A 23,712-nucleotide genomic window follows, 5' to 3' on the forward strand; every position below is an offset into this window, starting at 1 on the left:
TTCAAAGAAAATAGTTCCCATGGGTGTAAATTTATCTCCGCACTGGCTCTATTTAAAGCCAAGCTGTATAAGCACCAGCCCAACAGAGCCACCACAGTGGTCTCCGTAGCGACACCCCCAGTCAGTTAGTGGCAGAAGAGTTATAGCAATGTTAGAGGGAAAGGAGACGTGAACCCAACTGGAGCAGGTCCAGTATAAAGGCGTGTTCTGCGTCTCTGTCGAACTGTGTATAGCAGTGCCGATCTGGTATCGTGTTCATTTCGATTGCCTAGCGTAATGGAGCTGTATTTGCATTTCCATTTCTGGACATGCAGAATTCTGCCGTAGAACTCTGAACATGTAAACATTTTGGATTAAGCCAGGGAACTGTGTTAGGCCAAGATTCAACCAAATGTACACCCCTGAAGGGGAAGGCATTGGCACACCAGTGTTTGGGTCAGTTCCCTTTACTGTCTACATATCCTGCGCAGGTTTGCCAAATAAAAGACGTGGGGTCTTCAGACAAAATTGGACCATTAGTATTTGTAAGTACTCATGATTCAATACCAGTGGAAGGTGCTCATACACAACATTAATTTTGCTGCAATTTTCCAGTACTGCTGTTTAGGAATTCGGATTTGGTCACATTAAGAAAACACTTTGAGCAAGATGCCTTTAAGTTACAAATAAGCCATCAAAAGCCAGCAACATGTATATGGCGTGGCAATAACAATGTACAGCAATAATTATGATTGTTGATTTGTAAAGTTCCATTCTCAGTAATAAAGATCTTAGTCTTTACTATCAAGAACAGTAATATTTTCCTTCCTCACTAAACTGTTTCTGACTTAAACCTTTTATGTTGCAGTCAGCTGAGGAGGGCTGCTGTCTTTCACAGCCACTGCATTGTGTCATTCTTTCACCCCCATAGTATTAACGTGTCCAGTTACGTCTACATTTTAAGGCACATTTGATATAACGTATATTTACAGGGTGCGTACCAGTAAAGCTGTTAGCGGACTGTGATATACATTAAAAAGACTAAATCATCACAGATGCACTGTTAATACTGTCTTGCACTCTGCCCTGTTTTGACCTCCGATCCGCCTTAATTCATTAGGTCAGCTTCAACAAAGCGCATGAAGGCCCGAGAAGGGAGGCGGGGTTAAGGATGACCTCATCGCCCAGTTCTCGGCGGGAGGATGATAACGGTGATGTGCTCTGCACGGCTCATTCAATCTCACTCCACAAACGTTCAGCTGCAATCAGTTCTGGTGACTGGACAGGCCATTGCATTAAGCTGGATTCATTGCCATGTTAATGGACTCCTTCCTGGACAATCCTGGCCTCAGGGCAGGGGTATTAGCTCGCTGAGAACATCCATCCACAGATGGATACACTCCTTTCATGAAGGGGTGTACCTGATTGCTAATAATGATCCTTTTTTTTAATCAAAAGGGCACAATTTGAACCAAGAGAACATATCCTATACCATCACACCACTGCCACCATCGGCTTGGAAAACCCTATTAACAGTTGAATTGGCCAAGCGTTTCCGGCTTGTGATATTTTGTTAGTAAATATTATATATGGATATACACAAACACACACACACACACACACACACACACACACACACACACACACACACACACACACACACACACACTATACAGAATTATGGGAAAAGAAATGCATTCAAACACTGAAAGAAATACCAGACCTGCATTCTAGGTCTCGCCTTTACCACACAAAGAGTCAAGTGCAGTAGCTACTTTGATTTCATTCAGAGGTTTGAATTGAATTCCTAAGCTATGTGAAAACCCTGTTTCATTTAGGAAAATCAATGTCACCATAATTGAATTTCAGTGCATGTGAGAACACAAAGAACACATCGAGTGTTTTTAGTGGTGGTGTGATAAACATACATCATTAGAAAATCAATACCGGACATGCAGTACATATCAATGTGTTGCTTTTGTGCATCACTTGTGTGCTTGGTGTTTATAATTTTCCACTGGTGTGTGCATGCACGAGTACATATGTGCCCATATGAAAAGGTGAATCTAAAAATATGAAAATAAGAAACACACAGTCAAAGTGTAAAAATGGAACTATTTATTTCCAGAAAACTCCCAAAGAACGTTGGCCCTAGAGTGTCCAGGTGTGAGTTTGCACTAGCGTTTAGTGTAACGTAACATCCACACTGTGCCGCTTCACAGTGAAAGAGGAGATTCTGCTCAGCCACAACAACAGAACTTGATTAGAAAAGAAAACCAGTCTATGGATGTTGGAGTTCTGAACACGCAGGTCACATGATCCCGTCACCATGGGTTTCCCCTTCGCCACAGACTTCAGCCAAACGTAATGATTAGTCACTTCCTTAAATAAATGTACACATTGGATTTTAATCCAGTCCTCCTAATTCATGACAAAGTTTTAAATACAGTATAAGCACAATGTGTTTCACAGTTTCAATTGACTTAATTTAAAGTATAAACAATCTCAAAATACAACATATATTACTTTTCTGTAATTCCTTTGCTTGGCTGCAACTTAAATTCAATTAAAAAATTTGAATGGAGTGTCCATACATATTATACAAAGGGTAAATAAATGTGATCAACCTTTGTGGAGATTCCTGTTCTGTAGCTAGGGCGGCTAGGACGTCCATCTCCTCCTGATTGTCATATAGTGCAAACGGAAAAGGACAGAGATCGCAAGAGCTACAACTGATGGGCAACTCGAAGGCGTATTTTAACGAAGAGCTCTTCGAACTGGCTCCGCACGGCACAAGTCAAATCTACATACAGTACATTAAGTATCTAAGTTGTGTGGGACGAGAGGTTGAGATGAGGAACATCAAAGTTTTCTTTGAACAAGTTCAAACCCTTTGTGGTTTATTGTCCAGGGAGCTGATACACATTATCATCAACAATCTCTGAGGCCTGAGATGGTGACTAACGATTTGGGCGTTTCTTTATCTGGTCCTGTTTTCAAAAAGGGGCCTTGATTTGGAGGTCCAAAAATCCAGGCAGTAAACCATCACTTGGCCCTCACACAGACGCAGTCATTTACACTCCGCCCACAATGGCCTAAAAATATCAGCCACTTCAAAGTCTTAAATTCCCTTACAAAAAAAAAAAGATAGTTTGTGTAGTTACAAGTGCTTTCTCAGTCCAGGACGCACAGCCGCCGGCCGCGATTCCTACGTGTGGATGTTGTGGGCAGCTCCCTCTGGACTGGGCCTCTCCGTGGGAGAGGGGCAGGAGGGGGGGCGCTAGCACCCTGGCTCTGTTACCTCTTTCCCATCTCGTTCTGTTTGAGGAACTGGATGTTAGTGCTGCTGTCAGCCAGTTCGGGATACTGCTCCACCGGCAGGACGTAGTAGCCCTCGTAGCCCGGGACCTTCCCCATGGCCACCAGCTGCTGTTTCTCACTCTCGGTCCACACGCGGCCCCCGTCCCTGCCCTCCTGCACCCGCTGCTGCTCCCTGGCCCAGGCCCCCGCCAGCGCCCTCTGGTGAGCCTGCTCCAGCAGGCGGCCGCGTTCCTTCTCCAGCACCTCTGCCGTGAGCCCGTAGCGGACGCTGAAGAGCAGTGCGTGCGTGTGGATCTCCACGGTCACGCCCCGGCGCGAGCGGCCGCTCACCGTCACGTTGACGCCGCTCTCCAGGGTCTTGCGGCCTTGAGAGAACATATCGCCGCTGAGGCCCAGGGCGAACAGGTCGGCGTCGGCCAGGCCCAGCTTCACGAAGAAGTGGCAGTCGCGCCCGTCGACGGCGTAGTGCGTTCCCTGCAGGTAGACGGCGCCGCTGAGGACTTGCGCGATCTTGCGGCTGTCCTCGCTGGCCATGCTGGACACGGAGGCCACCACGTGACCCTCCCTGATGGCCAACATCATGCCCTTGCCGACGATGGGCGTGCTGGTGCCGAACCAGTACCCCGGCCTGTCTCGCTTAAGCCGCCGGTGTTTGTTGAGCAGTCGTCCCTCCAGGGCCATGAAGGCCTGGTTGTGTCGCTCCACTGAATGCTGCACTCCAGTGAACAGCTGCAGAAAGGATTCGAATGTCAGTGAACAGACTCAGCATTTGCATCAACTTAATGGTCTTCGAGTTTAGTTTCAGCTCCAAAAGTAATTCATTTGTCCATGGTCCACTAGTGCGCACTAATGTGTTTAATATTTAATCAGGTTTTGCAAAGCAAACATTACCTGGGCATTGTCACAGTCCTGACTGGCGAGCAATTCATATGGAGGGTCAACAAAGTACAAAGGGTGTCTGGGAAACCCAGGAATGATGTTGCTGAGCTGGAAACCAAACATGACCAGCCAACTCTTCACATCTACAGAGAAGACACAACATGATATCCAGACAGTCTTTACATATGCAGACATTTCAAAGTGCTGTTCCCTAAAACATCTCTTTAAAGAAATGAAATACTCTACCTAGGCTATCTAGCAGCATATCTACTGCAGCTTAATAATGATGAAAGCAACGCTCATTTACACTTGTAAATGCTTCGTAAACACAAACGTAAAGGTTCTCACCTGTTACGTAATTTTTCACATCGATCATATCACTGAGGGGGTTGTTGTTCTTGAACATGTACAGGTTGAACGGCGCTGGCTCCTTGCCTATCTTGGGCCACAACGAGTGGTCGGGGGCTGTCCAGCGACCCGCCAGCACGTCGTAGTCCCTCTGGCCGAAGTGCACCAGCTTGGTGAGCGGGTCGTAGAGGCCGCCGTGGAAGCCCAGCGCGAGCTGGAAGTCGGGGTTGGAGTCGTGGTAGATCTCGCCGTAGGCCGTGTACTGGAGCTGTTTCACCATCTGCCCGTTGCTGCTGAAGGCGGCGAGCGGCGTGCCCGTGTTGTCCGAGGCGATGTAGTACTCTTCGCCGCCGCTGACCTCCATGGCGAAGAGATGGCCCTGCAGGTCGTAGTAGAGCGAGGTGATCTCAGCACGCGAATGGTTAAAGATGTGGGTCACGCGTGCCGGGTAGTTGAGGTCGGCGTAGAAGTACTGCTGGTGCTCGCCCGAGGCGGTGCGTCGTGCCACGCGGCGGCCCAGGCCGTCATAGCGGTATCGAACGCTCCAGCCATCCGCCGCCCGGCTGTAGGCCCTCTCCAGGAGCCCGTTGGAGTTGTACTGGAAGACGTCGGAGCCGCGTTGGCACAGCACGCCGTCCTCGTCCAGCCGGTACTGCACGTCGCCCAGACGCGTGATGCGGTCGCGCAGATCGTAGCGCAGAGGGAGGAGCCGGGCGCTGTTGCCCGGGTTGAGAAGGTGGAGGTTGCCGTTCAGGTCGTAGCTGTAGCGCCACGTGGACCAGTCGTTGACCTTGACGCCGCTGAGCTGGCCGTCGCCATCGTACTCGTAGCGGTACTGCGTGGTGTTGGCGTAGGGGCCGATCTTCAGCTCGCGCTTGATCACGCGCCCCATGCCGTCGTACTGCACCGTCATCCAGTACATGAGCGAGCGGAAGATCTCGTACTGCACCTCCTTGATGCGGCCGTGCGCGTCGAAGTGCTTGCTCAGCGTCATCACCGCCGTGGTGATGATCTGGTTGATGTCGTAGTAGATGATGCCGAACTTACCGAAATGCTCCACCTTGCCGGAGATCTCGTCGTAGCGGTAGAGGTCCACGGGGAGGGGCGTCTCCCCGATCACGGGCTTTATGCTGGCGACCCGGAAGCTGTTGTCGTGGTAGGTGTAGTCGAAGCGAGCGTTCACCATGCCCTCCTCCGAGAAGCGGTACATCTGCTTGTCCACCAGGGGGCCGAGCTTGCGGTAGCGGATGGTGCAGGAGAAGCCGCCGCTCTGCAGGTTGACCATCTTGAGCACGCCGGACGTCTCGTCGTAGCCGAAGCTGACGGAGGTGGAGTCGTACAGCACCTCGGACAGCTTGGCCAGCTTGCCGTACTTGTAGAGCACGCGCCGCCCCGTGCCCAGGTAGAAGATGGCCCGCGGCCGGCCGTCCTCGCCGAAGTCGTGGATGACGGTGGCGTTGCTCTCCGGAGGGTTGTAGGTGTTGCGGATGTAGCCCACAGACACGTGGGTGGACATGGTGTGGCGCGCCATGCTGGGCACAGTGACGGCGGTGATGCGTCCCGACGCGTCGAAGTCGAACACGTACTGCTTCTGACTCTGCTGCAGGAGCAGCAACATGGACTGAAGACAAACAGAAAAGACCCTTACATCAGTCTTAGCTTAAAGAACAAACCCCACATTCCCAACGCCCTCCGCCCTAAACCCCCCAGTCGACGGACCCCGAGCGCAAATCACCTTTTCCGGGTAGCTGAAGGTCCACACCTTCCCGTCCACGAAGGTGCGGGACAGGACGCGGCCGAAGGCGTCCAGCTCGCTCTTCTCGCTCATGCTGCCCCTCTGCAGGCCCAGCAGGTGTCCGGAGGGCGAGTAGGACACGTTGACCAGGGCCAGACTGCTACTCGGCAGCCAGGTGGCCGGCCGGCCCTGCGCGTCGTAGATGATGCGCAACGTGAACTTGCGGTGGTCATCGTACACCTTCTCCGTCCTGGTGTTGCGGTCGTAATCGATGGAGAGCAGGTTCCTGCCGTGGGCCTGTGGGAATTTAACAGCCGTGCGTCATCGCTTGTATTTGCGGACGCCGGGATACGGGTGTGTAATAGTACACCTGTAAAACCTCAGGGTGATATAAGGCACGATCAGCTTCCGAACGGTGAAAGGGATGTGGGAGAGATCACACTCACGCGCAGTTTCCTCCCGAACACGGTGACCTTGCCCTTGGTCAGCTCCTTCCTCATCCGCCACTCGATGGAGTTGAGGCCACTGTCCGTCGGCAGGGAGATGTTGCGCCTCCCGATGGTGGGGCTGACCGAGCCGGCCAGGACGTGCGGCTCCGTGTGGAAGCTGATGCCCATACCGTTGGCGTAGGAGACGCGCAGGGTGCCGTTGTGGTACATCTGGTAGCTGTTCCGAACCTGGTCTGTACATTGAGGCATTGGGGGAGACTTATAGCAGGAACAAGGAAGACAGCCTGGTTTTATTTGACTTTTGGCTTTAGGTCTGAACCAACTGCATATTGCACATTAGAGGAAAATGCAGCCAGGATGTGTGTGTGTGTGTGTGTGTGTGTGTGTGTGTGTGTGTGTGTGTGTGTGCTAAAAAGGGGCTGAAATGATTGCAGAGGAATGAAGAGCTTTGGTTTGGGCTAAGAGCGGCATGATTGCCTACGGTTCCATTTACATGATGTAATCACATCAGGTGTTGCTCTCCACACATGCACCTGGGAAATGCAGTCATCTGCGCATCCAGAAGTCATCAGGAAGTTCTAAGTGCATTTGCCATTTCACATCTTAGCTAACAAGCGCCGGGCATCCGAAGGGCAGCTTGGAAAAGCTTTCAAACTCATTTTCCTTGAGTACGTAACAAAAGGTGGCACGGCCAGAGTGTTACGGTAAAAGACCTAATTATAGTAAAAGACCTGGCAGAGGGAAATGAAGGGGACAGTCTGAGGCTTCCATCACCATGTGCTCCTCAGGGCCCTAATGGGAGCCAGTATAAGTCATAAACTGGTGTTTTCACAGCTCAGTTAGACTGCAGATATGTACAGCCGTGCTTATGGGTGTGTGGGCAAGCACATATATACACCCGTGTGCACACACACACACAAATACACACACACACACACACCCTGGGTCTGACAGGACAAGTATTTGTCTGCCTATTTACACTGGTAATCTGCTAAAGCATGTGCACATGATGGGTTATGAGAACGGGACAGCAGTAATAGACGTTTATTTGTATGCGTGTGTGTGTGTGTGTGTGTGTGTATGTGTGTGTGTGAGTGGGGCTTGGTTTATGTCAGGACAAAAATTTCCTGAGTATGCAGAAAAACTGAAAATTAGAGTCTAACTTTTCAGCACACATTTTTTTAAGGGCAAAAACATTTCTTTTTGGATTACTGTGAAAATTCTTAGTACATAAACAGAGTTACAGAAATATAACATATATATGACTGATGAGGTAGACTTTTGACAAGGTAAAAACAACAACAACAAATGTGTTGTTGACCATAGCAGAAGAGAAGCTAACCTCAAACTTGATGGGTAATTTCTAGAGCTAATACTATGGTGATGGATTTGTGTGTGTGTGTGTGTGTGTGTGTGTGAGACTGTACCTTGAACTACAGTATAGGATGCCTCCACTGAGGACAGGTTGGTGATGACAGTGACGTCATCATCTCTGTTGGAGCTCTCCATGTCGATGTTGATGGACTGCTCTATCTCCCGCCGTAGGCTGGTCACCACGCCGGTGGGATAGGAGACGTTGCTCAGACGACCCTCGCCGTCATACCTGGAAACACGGGGCGGATCTCAAACCAAATCTGAACCAGGAATGTTCTGTTGTAATCAGAGGGACATATTCCAGTAGGGTTCAGTCTCAAATAACCAGAGTCTCTTCAGCAATTGCTACTAATCCAATTTTTCAAAACATCAACAACTTTTGCTCTTTTTCTGTGTTTTTGAAAATTGGCTGTTGAAGATGAGACATGTGAGAGCAGTACTGTCATCTAAACACTAGAGGGCGCTGTTCTAAAGGATGGAGCAGCACTGATGAAAGAGCCGAGCCCGACCAGGAGAACCTCTACTGCAAGAGTGAAATATGGAAATGTATAATGCTTTAAAACCGCTCCAAGAGTAAAATGTGTTTGGAATACTAATCAGTGTCCTTACTGTCACCCCCCTATACTCACTCATAGAAGTTGGTCCAGCCGGTCTCATCAGCTTTGGAGGCTAGGAGTTCTGTGCCGGCTGCGTAGCTGAGCAGCGCCACCTCCTGGTTGAGGGCGGAGACCGAGCGCAGGCTGCCGGACGCGTCCACCCCCAGGGTGACCACCTGGTTCTCGGGCAGCAGCACGAGCCGCACGGCGCCGCCCGCCTCCCTGCGGACCTTCAGCGTGTTGTTGGCGCTGTCCGTGACGGAGGCCAGCTCGCCGTCCATGCCGTAGCTGAAGTTGTAGAGCGGCAGGCCCGTGACGAGGCTGACCGTCTGCCGGTGCAGCCCGTCCTCGCCGAACACGTACAGCTCCTGGTCCAGGGACGAGCCCACCTCGTAGTGGCCGGCGGCGGTGGCGTTGGGCCGGTTGCTGCGGATGGCGCGCACGCGGATGTTGTTGAGGTCGGCCACGTAGAGCGTGCCGTCGGGCGCCACGGCCAGCGAGGCGGGCGAGTTGAGGCTGGCATCGCCCGCGTAGCCGTCGTCGCCCGCGAAGCAGTTGCAGTTGACGTCGTTCTTGCAGTCGCACTCGGACGCGGCCCCGGCCAGCAGCGAGATCTCGCCGCCCGCGCTCACCTGCCGCACGCGGTTGATGCGCTTCTCGTCCGTCTCGGCGATGTACAGCACGCCCGCGTGCGAGATGGCGATGGCCGTGGCGCTCTCCAGAGCGGAGTGGATGGCCAGGCGGCTGAGCGAGTAGTCGATGCCCGGGACCTGGCAGTGCATGGGCCGCCCCGCGATGATGCTCACCTGGTGGTTCTCCGTGATGCGTAAGATCACGTTGTTCTCCAGCACGTAGAGCGAGTTGTCCATGGGGTTGACGGCCAGGTCCGTGGGCCACTCCAGACGCACCTGCACACAGACGCAGCGGGGGAGAACTCTCCGTCAACGCCACGGGTCGATTCTAGTGCTAATATTATGGTGACGGCCTAATTCTTCTCTTTGCAAGAAGGAAGATGAAAAGCAAAGGGAATATGAATCAGTGACTGTCAGTCTCTTCAAGAAGACCCAGATCTCCAAACATCTGGGCCATGGATAATTCATATTTTTCCTGGCTTCATGTCTTATGCACAAGAAATGGAATTAGAAAGAGAAAGAGAGAGAGAGAGAGAGAGACAGACAGACAGAACTAGACAAACATCTGGTGAATATGAAGGGTAGGGAGACATATAAGATATATAGAATACCGAGAACGAAAAGTGCAGAACGGAGACAGCGGGGAGGCTAAGGACACAGAGAGACAGTCAAGAGAGACAGTCGAGAGAGACAGTCAAGAGAAACGAGCTGATCTGACCTGGCTGACGTCCATGCTGGAGTCACAGCTGAGGGGGCGGACCGCAGTCAGGTCGTTGGTCTTGATCAGAGTGGAGATGATGCCATTCTGATCTACCTTTCGGATCATGGTGGCGTCCACAAAGTACATGAGCCCATTCTTATCCACCGCAACGCCTGCGGAGGTTACAGAGGTGGATCAGCAGCGAGACTGGCTCGAACATCTCACCCTCGACAGCAAGATCAGTCCTGCTCCCAGGTTACAGCAGAGGAAGGTTCAGCAGGATCGCGAGAACGCCAGCAGGAGCCAGAGATCTGCGTCCCTGTCTCGCCGAGCGTAAACATGACGCCGAGATTTCATGCCAAAGAGCAAGAAGGGCGACATCAAACACCGCACATGAGACCTAACTCCACGACTCGGAGTCCTCCACCTGCTCCCTACACACCGCTCCACTGAAAGCCTATCACAGTCTGAGCCATCACGGCTCACTCCACTAATGCAATGTACCTCAACCTGTACCTGTACTTTTTGGAAAAAAAAAGGATAATTAGTGCCCTGTGTGTCGGGGCCTGGTCTGGGGAGCAGACAGGAGCCGTGCTTCTCAGCCGCCGCTTGTCACACTGTCGTATCGATCGTGTCAGCGGGGGTTCTGCTCCAGGAAGGAGACTGCGTGGGCCTGAGAAGAACGCTCGACAAACCCTGCCAACTTTCTTTAGCCTCGGTGCCACTTAGTGGCATCGGAAACGTTATCGGGTGATGGCCGGAGACTGGATGCTTCCAGCTCGGTCACATCATACCCGACGTGCCGTGTCGGCGTGACGATTAAGCGCCGGAGACGCTACCGGGACCCGCGGTGCTTCCGCAACCAATCAAACGGCTGAAGCGCAGATGGGTGTGGCCTCACCTCTCGGGCTCATCAGGGTGGCCTCCACGGCCTTTCCTCCGTCCCCACAGCGGGCCTCGTCGAAGGGCACGCACTGCTCCCCTGTGCCCGCCACCACCTGCGCGTTGTCCAGCAGGGGGCGCACCCCGCTCAGCGAGCGCACACGGAAGATCTGCCGGGAGTTGGTGTCGGACAGAAACAGAGCGCCCGAGACCGGATCTGCCGCCAGGTAGTACTTATGGCTCGGGCTGTTGCTATGGAAATAAGCGAAAGGGGAGAAATTTGTCTTAATAATATTCTCGGGGGCCAAATGCACCGTCACCTTGGTGAGCATGATGAAACGCAAAGAGCTCATCTCAGCAGAGTAATGAGACTTCTAAAATAAGAGACCACTTCAATATCCGCGAAAATGGAGAAAAAGTGAGTAAAATGCACAGGGAGGGACGCGGAATGACAAGTCCTTCCACTGTAAATATGACGGCAGCCCTAGAATAAAAGACTCACCGTTAAACACTGCTAACCATAACACTAAACATCACTTTCAGTAATGGAAAGATTCATGCTCTTGCTCACCTGTGTCTCAAATCTTTATTCCTTCATTGCGAAAGAAAGAGCAGAGAGGAGAGAAAGAAAACACACACACACACACACACCCAACACACTTTTAAAAACACACCCAAACGAGGCAGGAAGGGCCACAGACATTTGTTTCACTCCCAAAGCCTGTGGGGGGGGGGGGGCTCACCGAAGCTCAAGGACGGCGGTGGTGTTGAGGGAGGGGTACACCCTCCTGATGAAGTTGAGGTCGCCCACGTAGAGGCTGCCCTCGCCGTCGCACGCCAACGCCACCGGCGCCAGCAGCTTGTTGCCCTCGGCCAGGCCGCTGCAGCTGGGGCAGGAGATGCTGCGTCTCCGTCCGTTCCCCACCACCGTGGTGATGACCGGGGGCTGCTGCTCCGAAATGAACACGTTCTCCCCACTGCCCTTGTGCAGGATACCTGAGACATGAGAGAGAGAGAGAGAGAGAGAGAGAGAGAGAGAGAGAGAGAGAGAGAGAGAGAGAGAGAGAGAGAGAGAGGAGAGGGAGAGAGAGTGAGACGGAAGGGGAGAGACCAAGACAGAGATAGAGTGAGACATGGAAAGACAGAGATGGACAGATATAGAGATAGATCGAGAGAGAGACATGGAAAGGGAGATGGACAGAGAAACAGATGGAGAGAGAGAGAGAGAGAGAGAGAGAGAGAGAGAGAGAGAGAGAGAGAGAGAGAGAGAGAGAGAGAGAGAGAGAGAGAGAGAGAGAGAGATGGACAGACAGGCGGACGGGGAGACAATGGCTCATGTTGCCGTCAACAGCAACATTCTTTTGTTTTATTCTTTTGTTTTCTTCTTTTGTTTTATTCTGTTGTTTTATTCTTTTACACACTCTTTAATATCCACTTGCCAGGTGTAAATAACGGCGCTGGAGACGGGCTGCTTCGTCTTTGTTTCACCATCAGAAGCTCATAATGAAGATGAATGTTGTGCGGAGCCTACACTGAGTTGTCAGCTAGAATGACTATGGCGGGACCGCAGATCTCCAGACAGGTCAGGTCAGCAGCTGTGTCGTGCAATGAAGGCTGTAAACAAGGCAGAGCCCGAGCTGCATACGGTTCCGCTGATGCTGCCTCGCGGACCACACCGTCCTCCAGCCGCCCGCCGTTCTGAGCGCCATGCACTGAACAAGGCGTGGCAGCGGGCAGATGCGTAGTGGGCCCAGTGCAAAAGAGGAGCACTTCCACTGGAACCAGTTTCACTTTACGATGATTACTATGTCTAGACGTTTTCGGCCTGGGTCGTAACTCGTAACGGCTACCAGGTTGTGGTTGATGGTGTTAGGCTGATGTAAGTAGCACATACATCACAGTTCCTTTCAGGTTATCTGAGCAATAACCACAGTCTCAGATGCTGTCAGTGGTGCGGTGTGAGTAAGCATGAGTGTGAATGTTGTGTTTGTTGGCGCAGGTGTGTGTGTGTGTGTGTGTGTGTGTGTAAGGTAGCACCACCATGAGACCCACTTTGATCATGGCCCCTTTATTCGTTAAGCGATACGATCCAGCCCACGGTTCACATCTGTGCGCGCTCTGCACGCATCATCGCACGCTATTAAAGCCGTGATTACATATGGGAGGTGATCAAGTGATACTTAATATCTTCGAGATTAAAGGACAGCCATATTTGCACTTATCATGTTCAGAGGATTATTTGAGTGTCTGAAAACATAGAGAGTATCATTAATGTATTAAGTCTGTCAATATTTATGTGTGTGTGTGTGTGTGTGTGTGTGCATGTACATGCTCAAGCAACACGAGTATGAGTTACCATCAATCTATTAAGTCAGTCAATATTTGTGCGTATGTGCGTGCAGTTGTGTGTGTGTGTGCACACGTCTCACCATGGCGGACGTTGAGGGTGTGGTGTTTGTCCAGAGACCATCCTCCCAGGTTGGAGGGGCTGAGTTCATAACCCTGCAGCACAGCCGTCCTCTTTTCCCAGAGGATCTGAGTGGGGCACGTTTCATACTCATACCCTACAGACACTACAGCACGCACGCACACGCACACGCACGTACACACACACTTCAGATTCAGCACTGATCAAGAACTAGGCAACTTATTGACTTCTCTATCAAGAAAAGCAGAGCTCCAGGAAGCGTTCATGAAGGAGAGACGCAGAATCTTTATTATCTTGAAAGCTATATGTGGCCATATTCACAGCGCTTTACAGTATTTCACAGAACAGACGTTCCAGAGCTGCCTGGGAACTTTTCCAAGCTGCAGACTTTTCTTTAGACACACTCGAACATCTAATGCGTTTCTACGATGACACTACGCGGCAATATAAGCTCAGCTATCATCAAGTGTCTACTTATGAGATGCTCCTGCGTCATTAGGATATGGATGTCTGCCTGGACGTGCTCCAGGCTGAAGGGGTTCCTCGCACTCACCCACAGCTTCTGCCAGGCCGTAGACTCTCTGGCCGTAGGCGTCCGTCTTGTCCCAGATGTAGGTGTAGGCCAGGTTGGGCGAGGCGTGGAACCACTTCTGGAAGAGGTGGCCCTCCACGGCCACCATTAGGTGCACCTTGGCCAGGCTGAGAGGTACCACTACCGGGGTCATGATGACCTTGAGCAGCGCACGGTAGCCGGACGCCCGGGAGCTCAAGTAGCAAAGGCTCAGGCTGCTTCCCGGGATCTCGACCTGTTCATGGAGAACCTGAGAAGGAGACCAAGAAGAAGCTGGAATAACGTATTAAACCCTTCGCTGAACGCTCCTCTCTCTCCGGCACCGGTCCATAACGGGGGACCACAGCCGACCGCATAACGCAGTCACATCGCGTAAAACAAATGAAACATGGCAGAGGCAGGCAGAGTGCATCATCTCGCCATTATGAGAAGCCTCCAGCTTTGTGCAGGTCTTCAAAGCAAATCGCTCGCACAAAGACAGGAAAGGCGGAGAGACCAAGCAGCTTCCAGGCAATTAGACATGTTGCATAAAGGCGAGCGTCTACAACACCTACGGAATCGCTCGTACGCGCTCTAAAGACGGAGCAATTGGTTTTCCACACTTGGACCCCCCCAAAAACAGCTGTAAAATATGTAAACTGTGTCTCTGTAAGCGATGGCATCGGCTAACGGCCGGCTAACGCAACGCGGTTAGCACGAGCTTTTCCCGCGCACCTGACTCTCCGGAATGATGTGTCTGTCGGCCGGGTTGGAGCTGAAGAAGGAGGAGAGGGGTGAGGGGACCACGGTGGGGTCGGGCCTGATGGACACGCTCAGGTCGCAGCCCGGGATGGTGTTCTCCTCCGTGCGGAGCACCAGCGTGTCCATGGCGTAGAAACGGTTCCACGGCAACCACACGGTGCGCTCCTGGCTCAGGAAGGGGGCGCGCTCGAAGCGCAGAGTCACGGCCACGCCGCCGTTGGCCACCAGGTCAAACCTGTAACACAGGGACACGCAGAGAGCCACACACGTGAGACGGCAGAGACGGGGACACGCGGGACGCGTTGTTCCTGCTTCAGACAATTTATGGTTCTTACTGATGGAGCAAGAACAGCCTCTACACAGAAAATGTCAAATAATACATTAAATTGTTAAATCTAAATTGTTGTTCTTTAACTAAATGAAGTCATATTTAAAAAAAACTGGACACATGTCCTGGAAACGGTGGACACCCACGTTCCGTCTTGACGCGTCATGGTGTAGCCATAATGTGGGTACTTCACAAAGCTCACGTTGACCCCCACCAGCGGAGTTCCATCAGCTGTTACGACCTGCCCACGAATTAGAGATGCCAGGCTGCACACGTGGACACACACATGGACACACACATCGGTACAAACACAATACACACACAATCAACACACATATAAAAAAAATAAAACGGACATGAAAGAGGTTCATTTTCCAAACTACATAAACCAAATATTTAGCATCATTATCTAAAATGCACCTGGAAGGTAATAATATTTATAAGTTACCTGCCATTAAATGGATTACTCCCTGGAATGACATGAGTACTGTCTCTTCCCACCAGGACCTTGATTCTGTCATAAAAGGAGCTAACTTTCTGGCCAGCTGATTGGCTCTGCTGGATGATTAACAGTGGGTCACGTGACCCACGGCACAGCGGATTGGTCAGACAAGGGCTTTGGGTGCAGCAGTCTGGGTCCATGCAGTCAACAAGGCCATCTAAAAGCAGGAAAAGCAGCTAGTGTTAATACAATATTACAGACATAATGGAATGACTTGTAACCCATTAAGCCTGTCCTCTCAAGGTTAAACTTCTGAAGCCATTTTACTGTCGCAGTTGCCTGACACTCTGACAGAGTCCCTATTGGTTCTGTGGACTGTACCGCATTGATGTGAAGTGTAACAACCAAATTACATGATTAAAAAAAGCCTGCAGAACACACACTCTTTTCATCACTCAAATGAAACATGGAAGTGTATTTATTTACTTCTATCGCCATAATGAGATCAGCTGACAGTAATGAAGAGATGGCCGAACCCTAATTATGTTCCAGTTTAGATTCTCTTTGTCTCTCTTTCTCTTTCCTAGCCTACTTCCCTACGTCCTTTCTTTAATTACATTTCTATCAAACTTGCATCAAAGTCATGGAGGACATCTTTCACAGCCCTGAGGGATTTTCCTCTTTCCTCTGCCTCTCGCTCGCTGTGCACATCGAGCCGTTTCACACCCCCCCCACCTCACCCCACCCCTCCCCCACTCCGATCTGTACCGCACAACAAACGAATATTACCAACAACTTCTGCGTGCTTTTGTACTCCCTGCCTCTCTCCTCTGATCCGTACTGTTTCTGTGAAGTGAAGCCTCCATGGCCAAGAATAAGAAAACATGGAGAATAAAAGGCGGGAACGCTACTACGTGGGAGTGAGCGTGTGGGTGTGTGTGCGCGCGTGTACGCGAGAGAGTGTGAGAGGGGAAATGTAACACACACACACACAAAAAAAAAAACAAACAGTATTATCTGTCAGAGGTGCGGTGGCTCCGGAGAGGATGTCTGGCAGATTTATCAGGCCATGGGAGAGCGTGTGTGGGGAGACAGGAGGGTGACAGACACCGTGAGGGAGGGGGCCGCGATATTTAAAGACTCGCCGCTCCTACAGTGTCTGCCTCTGTCACTCAGCCAGCCACCTAACAAAATAAGAGACAGGCGAGTTTTTCTGCAATCACCTGTGGAGAGAAGGACGAGTGACCTAGAGAGAGACTGAAATAAAATAAAAAGGAAAGAAATGAAAAGAGAAAGGGAAAACTATGTAGGTGAGGGGAAGCTATAAAGAAAGAAGGATCCAGCAGCTCCAGGGTGTAGGAACCGCATCAGGAGGGAGCAACCCTACCGACCCCGACACCCTGATCCATCCGTGACATAATCGCTGTAGCCCGCGGCATCTCCGGGCCCCACACCACCCAGCCCACAGACATGAGGGCCTACCCTGCTCATGCTAGCCACTCAGAGAGCCTTCTGATCCCCCCATAAATCACCAGTAAGAGAGAGGCTCTCCATACGATGCCAGAATGCTCTTACTCTCTCTCTCTCTCTCTCTTTCTCTCCCTCTCTCTCTCTCTCTCTCTCTCATATATATATATATATATGAGAGATCAGGAGCTTGCTGAAGAGGAGGGAGGAGAGGCATTGATTCATTCAGAGTGGATGGCGGTGCACAGAGAGGGCAGAGCAGAGAGATGGTGGATAGTATAATGCCGGCTATTGAGAAATGAGGGCCGTGGCCACACAATCACGTGGCTTTCATCCTGGCGGAAGACACGGAGGCTCCGGCGGGGGCCAGGAGCGCGAGTGTCGGAGCTGCACGCACGCGGACGTTCACGCACGGCCTTCCGGCACATTCCGCCGCGGTGCGAAAGTTTTTATGAGGAAATCCTGTTGTTTGCCCTGGTTTGTTTAGTAGATATTTCACATGCAGTGCCCTGAAGTTTCTATGGATGTTTTTCAAATGGGTTGTGGTGATTCGTCTCATGGCTTTAACACAAGTGAGCACTTATGCAACCTGAAATGGATCGAATTCCCCTAAAGGCACGATCCCTGCTGGGCCAACTCAGGCTTCCCTTGGTCGGGCTTAATTGTGGACTGAAATTGATTTGCGCTCACTCCTCCTCCTCCTCCTCCTCCTCCTCCTCTCTCACCTCCTTCATTGTCCTTGTTGTCGTCGCAGGAGATCTCCATGGCAACACTGCAGCCCAGCCCCCTCCAGCCAGTGTGGCATTCGCAGTGCCAGCTGTTCTGCCCCATAATGCACTGCCCGTTCCCATTGCACAGCCCTGGACACCCATCTGTGAGAGACGAGTGACATGGGGGCGGGGCACAGGTCGATCAGATTTGAGATTTGATTTGATTTTCAGTTGTAACAGATTAAATCTGACACCCCGGAGACAGCAAACCAAATGTTACAAACATCTTAATTACATTCAACATAACCTTGAACGAACACACACACACACACACACACACACACACACACACACACACACACAATGCTGAGAAAGCTTCATGTCCATAGTCTTCTAGATGAGTTTAATATCCTTACATATCCCACTATGAGAACACTACCTTTCACAAATTTTCACAGCCCAGTAAAATCTTAAACCCTGTAATGTTCCACACTTTTCCTCTATTGGCTGAAAAGCCATTTACTGTAGTTATTTTGGAAAAATCTACTTGCCTGGAGAGCTTGTTAAAACGGAATATTTCTGAGCATGTCCCACCAGAGCCCCACTCCAGCAGTTATTGTCTTTAAACAACATGAGAATGGTGGCACAGAGAAGAAAGTGGACTCATTGGTATTCTCCCACACACACACACACACACACACACACACACACACACACACACACACACACACACACACACACACACGTGTTTTGTGTTGAGCCAACAAAGCAGCCTATTTATATTAGTATTCAACCAACCACGTTGCACTCTTGCAGTGTAGGCTAGGGCTATTAATATTCCTATTGAGAAGGGGACTGCAGAATCCACAAGCAGACATGGAACACGATCTGTCCATTTTCCTTGTTCACAGACCCAAAACACTGATAACGCCGGCCCATACAACCACTTAACCACAGAGTACACACACACACACACACCCTCGTGCACTCGCACGCATGCACACACACACGTGTGCACACACGTTTACAGGCGTGCGGACCCGCAGACGCACGCACACGGCAGCCAGCAGGGTGGAGATGAGAAAAGGCTTACGGCCCTGATTTTGTGGATTATGGCGCATTCTAGGATTGGATGGGATTTGTAGGATTGTAACTAAAGAGATTTCTACTTAAAACATTAACAAACAAATAAAGCTTACCCCAGGTGCTCTATGAGTGTTGGAATTAGTAACAGACTCTGGAAAACAAGTGATTCTCCCCCCCACCCCCACCCCAGATGTTTTATTTACCTACTATCTGACCCGAGTCTCATCGGTCAGATGTGACTGTAATTTAAACACTGTTTTTTATTTCCCCATGTTGAACTTCCTAAATAAAACAGAAAAGCAGTCTAGGTTGTACGTGTCTGAGGGCTGAACAACTTCACAGATGTAACCTCTGCAATAAAAACGACTAAATCAACCCAAGATCCCCATTCAGCTCACAGGAGGACAGTCACTGGGCTGGAATGTGCAATATACCAGGCTTACTTAAAGCTTCCAAATATCAACAAGTTCAGATGAGCAATGCTGTTGAGATTTCATACGCCTTTGTGTGCTGGGACCGTGTCCGTAGGGTGAAGGAGTGGAAGAATTCATGCTCACAGCACACGCACAATATCAAACCACTCAACTCATGTTGTTTAGAAAGTGCCCCAATGTATACACAGTGAGGATGCTGAATGTGTGTGTGTGTGTGTGTGTGTGTGTGTGTGTGTGTGTTTACCGATGGTGCAGTGTTCTCCGTTCCAGCCTTGTTCGCACTGGCACTTGCCGTCCCTGCAGGTGCCGTGCTTCACACACTGTGGGCTACACAGCCTCTGGTCACATCCTGTCCCTGCCCAGCCCTCCTCACAGTGACACACACCGCCAACACACACTCCGTGGCTCCCGCAGTCCGCAGAACACACCTCTGCATGGAGTGAGGGAGGGAGGGAGAGAGAGAGAGAGAGAGAGAGAGAGAGGAGCAGGGTCAGAGAACAGTCAGGTAAAACGAACGCTTTCTCTCAGGAGAGGGAAGGGAAGAGAGAGAGAACAAACAAGGCAAGAGGAGAAAGACAAAGAGAAACAGAATCAGGGGGGCTGACCGTTTAAATTTAATAATGAAGAGAAACGAGGCGCATTTCATCAGAGAAAATACGAAGAGATAAAGAGAATGTATGAAAAAATAAATAAATAAATGAACATACCGAAAAAGCACGTAGCATTGTTGTGAAAGGAGACTGACCTGTGGAACAATCGGGACCCATCCAGTTGGGCTCACAGGTGCAGAGGCCCGTGTCTGCACTGTACGCTCCGTGGCCGTGGCACTGGTCCGGACACTGGCCTCTGGGCAGGTCGCACAGGGACCCTGCCCAGCCGGGCTTGCAGTGACACTGACCAGCTACGCACGTACCGTGACCCGAACATGTGGGGTCCAGGCAGTCCACTACAGGGAGGACGCGGAGAGTGACAGAGAGAGAGAGAGAGAGAGAGAGAGAGAGAAGGTGAAAAGCGACGTAGATGTGACGGGCTTCGAGCGTCCGTGATGATTGGAAGACGGCGTGCAGCCTCTCTCCTGTGCTCCTTCCTCTCTCCTGTGCTCCTTCCTCTTCCTCTCCCTCGCTCCTCTTTCACTTCACTCCTCTAAACTCACCTCTGGGATCTCTCGTTTTGCAGAGAGGAGCATCGGCTCACACGAGCGGTACGGTAAGTGGGAGTCAGTTTCAGGCCAATCTTTTAAAAGCCAGATCAATAAGGCCAATTTAATCCCTTCGTAGTGCTTGTGATGTATGTACCTGGTGGAGTCACTGATACAGAGGAGATATGGAAACTGAGAATCTCAGAGGAAGAGGGGGAATTTGGTGAAAGTGCAGTAAATGTGAAATAGTGCGTCAGTGTTTATCTGTGCATGCTTTTGTGTATGTGTGCTTACTGAGAAACAAAGGTTATAAATCGGAGTATTTTCACTGTCCTGCATAGGTCTGTGTGAAATGTGTGTGTGTGTGTGTGTGTGTGTGTGTGTGTGTGTGTGTGTGTGCAGGTGGGGCCCTCACCTTCCTCACAGCTGTCTCCACGGTAGCCGGCGGTGCATGTGCAGGTGCCCAGGCTGCAAGAGCCCCGCCCACTGCACTCAGGGTCGATACACTGGCCGGAGGGCACGTCACACTCCAGCCCCTTCCAGCCACTGTAGCACATGCACACTCCCTTGCTGTACTGCCCATTGCCGCTGCACAGCACGGGGCAGGCGGCTGCCGAACGCCAAAAGGGGGCGGGGCGGGGCGGGGTGGTGAAGGAGGCGTGGCCCGGGCGGGGGAGGAGGAGGAGGAGGCGGGACAGAGAGGACAGACACTTTTATTAAGGAGGGCTGAGGTAACAGGGGACAGTAGGAAGAGCTGCTGTGCGTTGGTAAACAGTGCAGGCAAAACAAGCACATCTGCTGCTGGTGGGCAGATATTTATTATTCATGTCGTAATAAATATCAATGTTTATGGCTGTTGATAAGAAAACGTTAAAAAAAAAAGAAGAAGAAGAAAAAAATTTAAAAATGGACACTGAATGTCCCACAACACACAGCAGCACAGACCCAGACATCACGGTCCCTCACCACACACCCTGAAACTCCCACAGACACGGCACTGGCCAAATATGACTCATCTAAAATTAATGCGAGTAGCAGGGTCTGGCAGATATACCGTCGAGTGAGCCGTGTCCTACAGTTAGCAGGCGTGTCCCCCCCCCCTCTCAAACTCTCCCTCCCCCCTCCCTGAACAATTCTTCCTGGGAGACCGTGCCATTACTCAGTAAGATTACTCTAGCGCCGCATGGCTAGCGCTATAACTGCTAAACATTAGCTTAAACCTACAGTGCTGCTTCTGAAGCCACGAGCTTTATCTCCTTCACTCCGGGTTTAAGGGTGAGCGGGTTGATTTCGCTTTCAGCAGACAAGGCTCGCGTTTAAGGCGGCGCGCGGCTACACCCCTAAGACAACGTTATTCCAGCGCGGTGTTTGGGGTGGCTTTCAAATCTGGCATCACGAACCAATGTGAGATTCATACTGTATTTAAACCCGTTTCATGTGCTGTTCAAACACTGTACGCAGGACCGGCAGTGATGTGCGGTTAACAGCGTCGGCCGCAGCAGGGGGGCCGTGAGTGGGGGGGGGCGGAGCAGGGACCCAGGGGGAGGCCGCACCTTTAGAGCAGTCCATGCCGTGGAAACCGGGGAAGCAGTGGCACACTCCTGACATGCACTCTCCGTTGCCATGGCAATTCTGGGGGCACTCTTGCACGGAGTCTGGGAAGTGACAGAACAGAAGGATGGAGCGTGTTAACGGCACGGCGTGACTAACGACTGGGGAGATGTGGGCGGGGCCCCCCGAGTTCAGAATCCTATATGAAACAGGAGAGATTTTATTACAGTCAGTCATGAAGTGTGTGTATACATCAGTAAATACGCCAACACAGACGGTTCCGTACGGCTTTGGATTAATAACCAGACACATGTTAGCATCGATAATCAAGTCGTGTACAACAATGAGGCCATGCAGTAAGTGTTTGAGATGCTGGAGACGATACAATAAAAGTTCGGCTTGTAGACCTATGATGGATATTCAATATTCAATTCATTTCAGCTTTATTTGTATAGTGAATTTTTTTTTATGTATGTGTGATGTGATGTGGGCGGAGCCAGCAGAGGAGTGGGCGTGGCTGCGTAAGAGAGCCTGCTCTTCTGCAGAGTGGAGCGGGGACAGGACGGCCTTAGCAGTGGGATTAAGCAGAGAGCAGAAACACACGAGAGATAAGCCGACCAACAGCGCTCTGCCAAACAACCGTACCGCGACCCAGCAGCCGCGCCAAACCTGCCCGGCCCGCGGGATATGAGACCGCCGCGGGATAAGAGGCTCAAGACTTCACAACACCGAACACCTGTGGGTAACGCAGCGCCGCTTAAATCGGGGAGAGTGCAGAGGCCAGGCTGTTCATGACAGGAGCATGGGCAGTGATCAAACAGACCCAAAGGGTGGGAGGAACCACGGCAACAGTAGCTCGGTGGAATACCCACACCGATGTTAAAATCATCATCGAATCAAAGCAGTTACCCAACGACATCAGCGCTGTAGTTCCGTTAGCAGTATTAAGGCTGGTTTTAACATTATTAATACGTAAGCATATTTTAACAGTGTAAGGCTCGGTAAGCGTCCCTCATTTTCGTGGTTCAGGCTTTTGCTAATTCAGTAAACGTCTGCATTAAGTGTATTCGGTCAAATGTGCTGTGGAGGCCTCCAGTGAATGTGGCTGCAGTGCGCGTGTGCGTGTGTCAGCAGCCTTTCTCAGACTTAAGGAGAAGAGACAGACATGGAGGGGATCAGCGGTTCTCTTTAACCGGGCTTGTTTACGGCTAAGAGCCCTGCTCTGCATTCCCACCACAGCGCAGACGCTGGGAAGAGCAGCACAAGTCTATTACACACCACTCATCTGCACCGGGAACCCAGGACTCTGTAAAAGTACTTACCCACCTCTCCATCTGCATCTCTATTACTGCTGGTATAAAACACACCCGTTCGGCAGGTTGATTACACTTCCCTGCCTCTTCTGTTCTGACAAAGTCAACAGAGACAGCCAGGGCTTTATATACCCAAATGCCCCACTGAACCCGATGGGGTAGAAAAGCAAGGTGGTGAGGAGGGGCGTGGCGATGACGAGGGGGCGTGGCGATGGGGAGGGGGCGAGCGGCGGCCGTACCCAGGGCCATGGTGCTGAAGGAAACGGGCTCCTTCTCCTTGCCGTCGTTGTAGAAGGCCAGGTGCCAGGTGCCGGGGTCCAGGTACTGCACGAAGATGGCCTCGTTCTGCACCACCGTCTGGATGCTGCGTCGTTCCCGCGGAGACTCCACCACACTCCACTTCTCCTTCCCGTCCAGCCGCTCCATGTAGTCATACTGGTGGGGGTGGGGGGAGGGGCAAGGTGGAGAATTAGATGGATGGGTGGAGGTAAAAACAAGATAAAAAAAAAGGTTTGTGCAGACAGCAGGAGCAGAGAGACAGTCAGTGAAAGGCTCACACACACACACACACACACACACACACACACACACACACACACACACACACA

General features: G+C 51.2%; 1 protein-coding gene across 1 annotated transcript in view; it reads right to left on the reverse strand.

The window, feature by feature from the left end:
* Window positions 1–2,082: 2,082 nt before the first annotated feature.
* tenm2b (teneurin transmembrane protein 2b) overlaps window positions 2,083–23,712 on the reverse strand; it is a 187,044-nt gene continuing 165,414 nt past the window's right edge. Inside the window, 22 exon segments of the mRNA XM_076979759.1 lie at window positions 2,083–4,029; window positions 4,192–4,322; window positions 4,528–6,148; window positions 6,263–6,559; window positions 6,709–6,944; window positions 8,139–8,314; window positions 8,715–9,589; window positions 10,032–10,186; window positions 10,915–11,147; window positions 11,467–11,487; window positions 11,639–11,891; window positions 13,325–13,468; window positions 13,877–14,144; window positions 14,609–14,870; window positions 15,110–15,229; window positions 15,412–15,622; window positions 17,598–17,744; window positions 19,347–19,532; window positions 19,848–20,048; window positions 20,656–20,850; window positions 21,794–21,895; window positions 23,344–23,539. Of these exon segments, the coding sequence (XP_076835874.1) occupies window positions 3,277–4,029; window positions 4,192–4,322; window positions 4,528–6,148; window positions 6,263–6,559; window positions 6,709–6,944; window positions 8,139–8,314; window positions 8,715–9,589; window positions 10,032–10,186; window positions 10,915–11,147; window positions 11,467–11,487; window positions 11,639–11,891; window positions 13,325–13,468; window positions 13,877–14,144; window positions 14,609–14,870; window positions 15,110–15,229; window positions 15,412–15,622; window positions 17,598–17,744; window positions 19,347–19,532; window positions 19,848–20,048; window positions 20,656–20,850; window positions 21,794–21,895; window positions 23,344–23,539 (6,783 nt within the window). The 3' untranslated portion in view covers window positions 2,083–3,276.

This window comes from Brachyhypopomus gauderio, chromosome 18 (assembly GCF_052324685.1).
Source record: "Brachyhypopomus gauderio isolate BG-103 chromosome 18, BGAUD_0.2, whole genome shotgun sequence".
In the NCBI taxonomy this organism is placed as follows: Eukaryota; Metazoa; Chordata; class Actinopteri; order Gymnotiformes; family Hypopomidae; genus Brachyhypopomus; species Brachyhypopomus gauderio.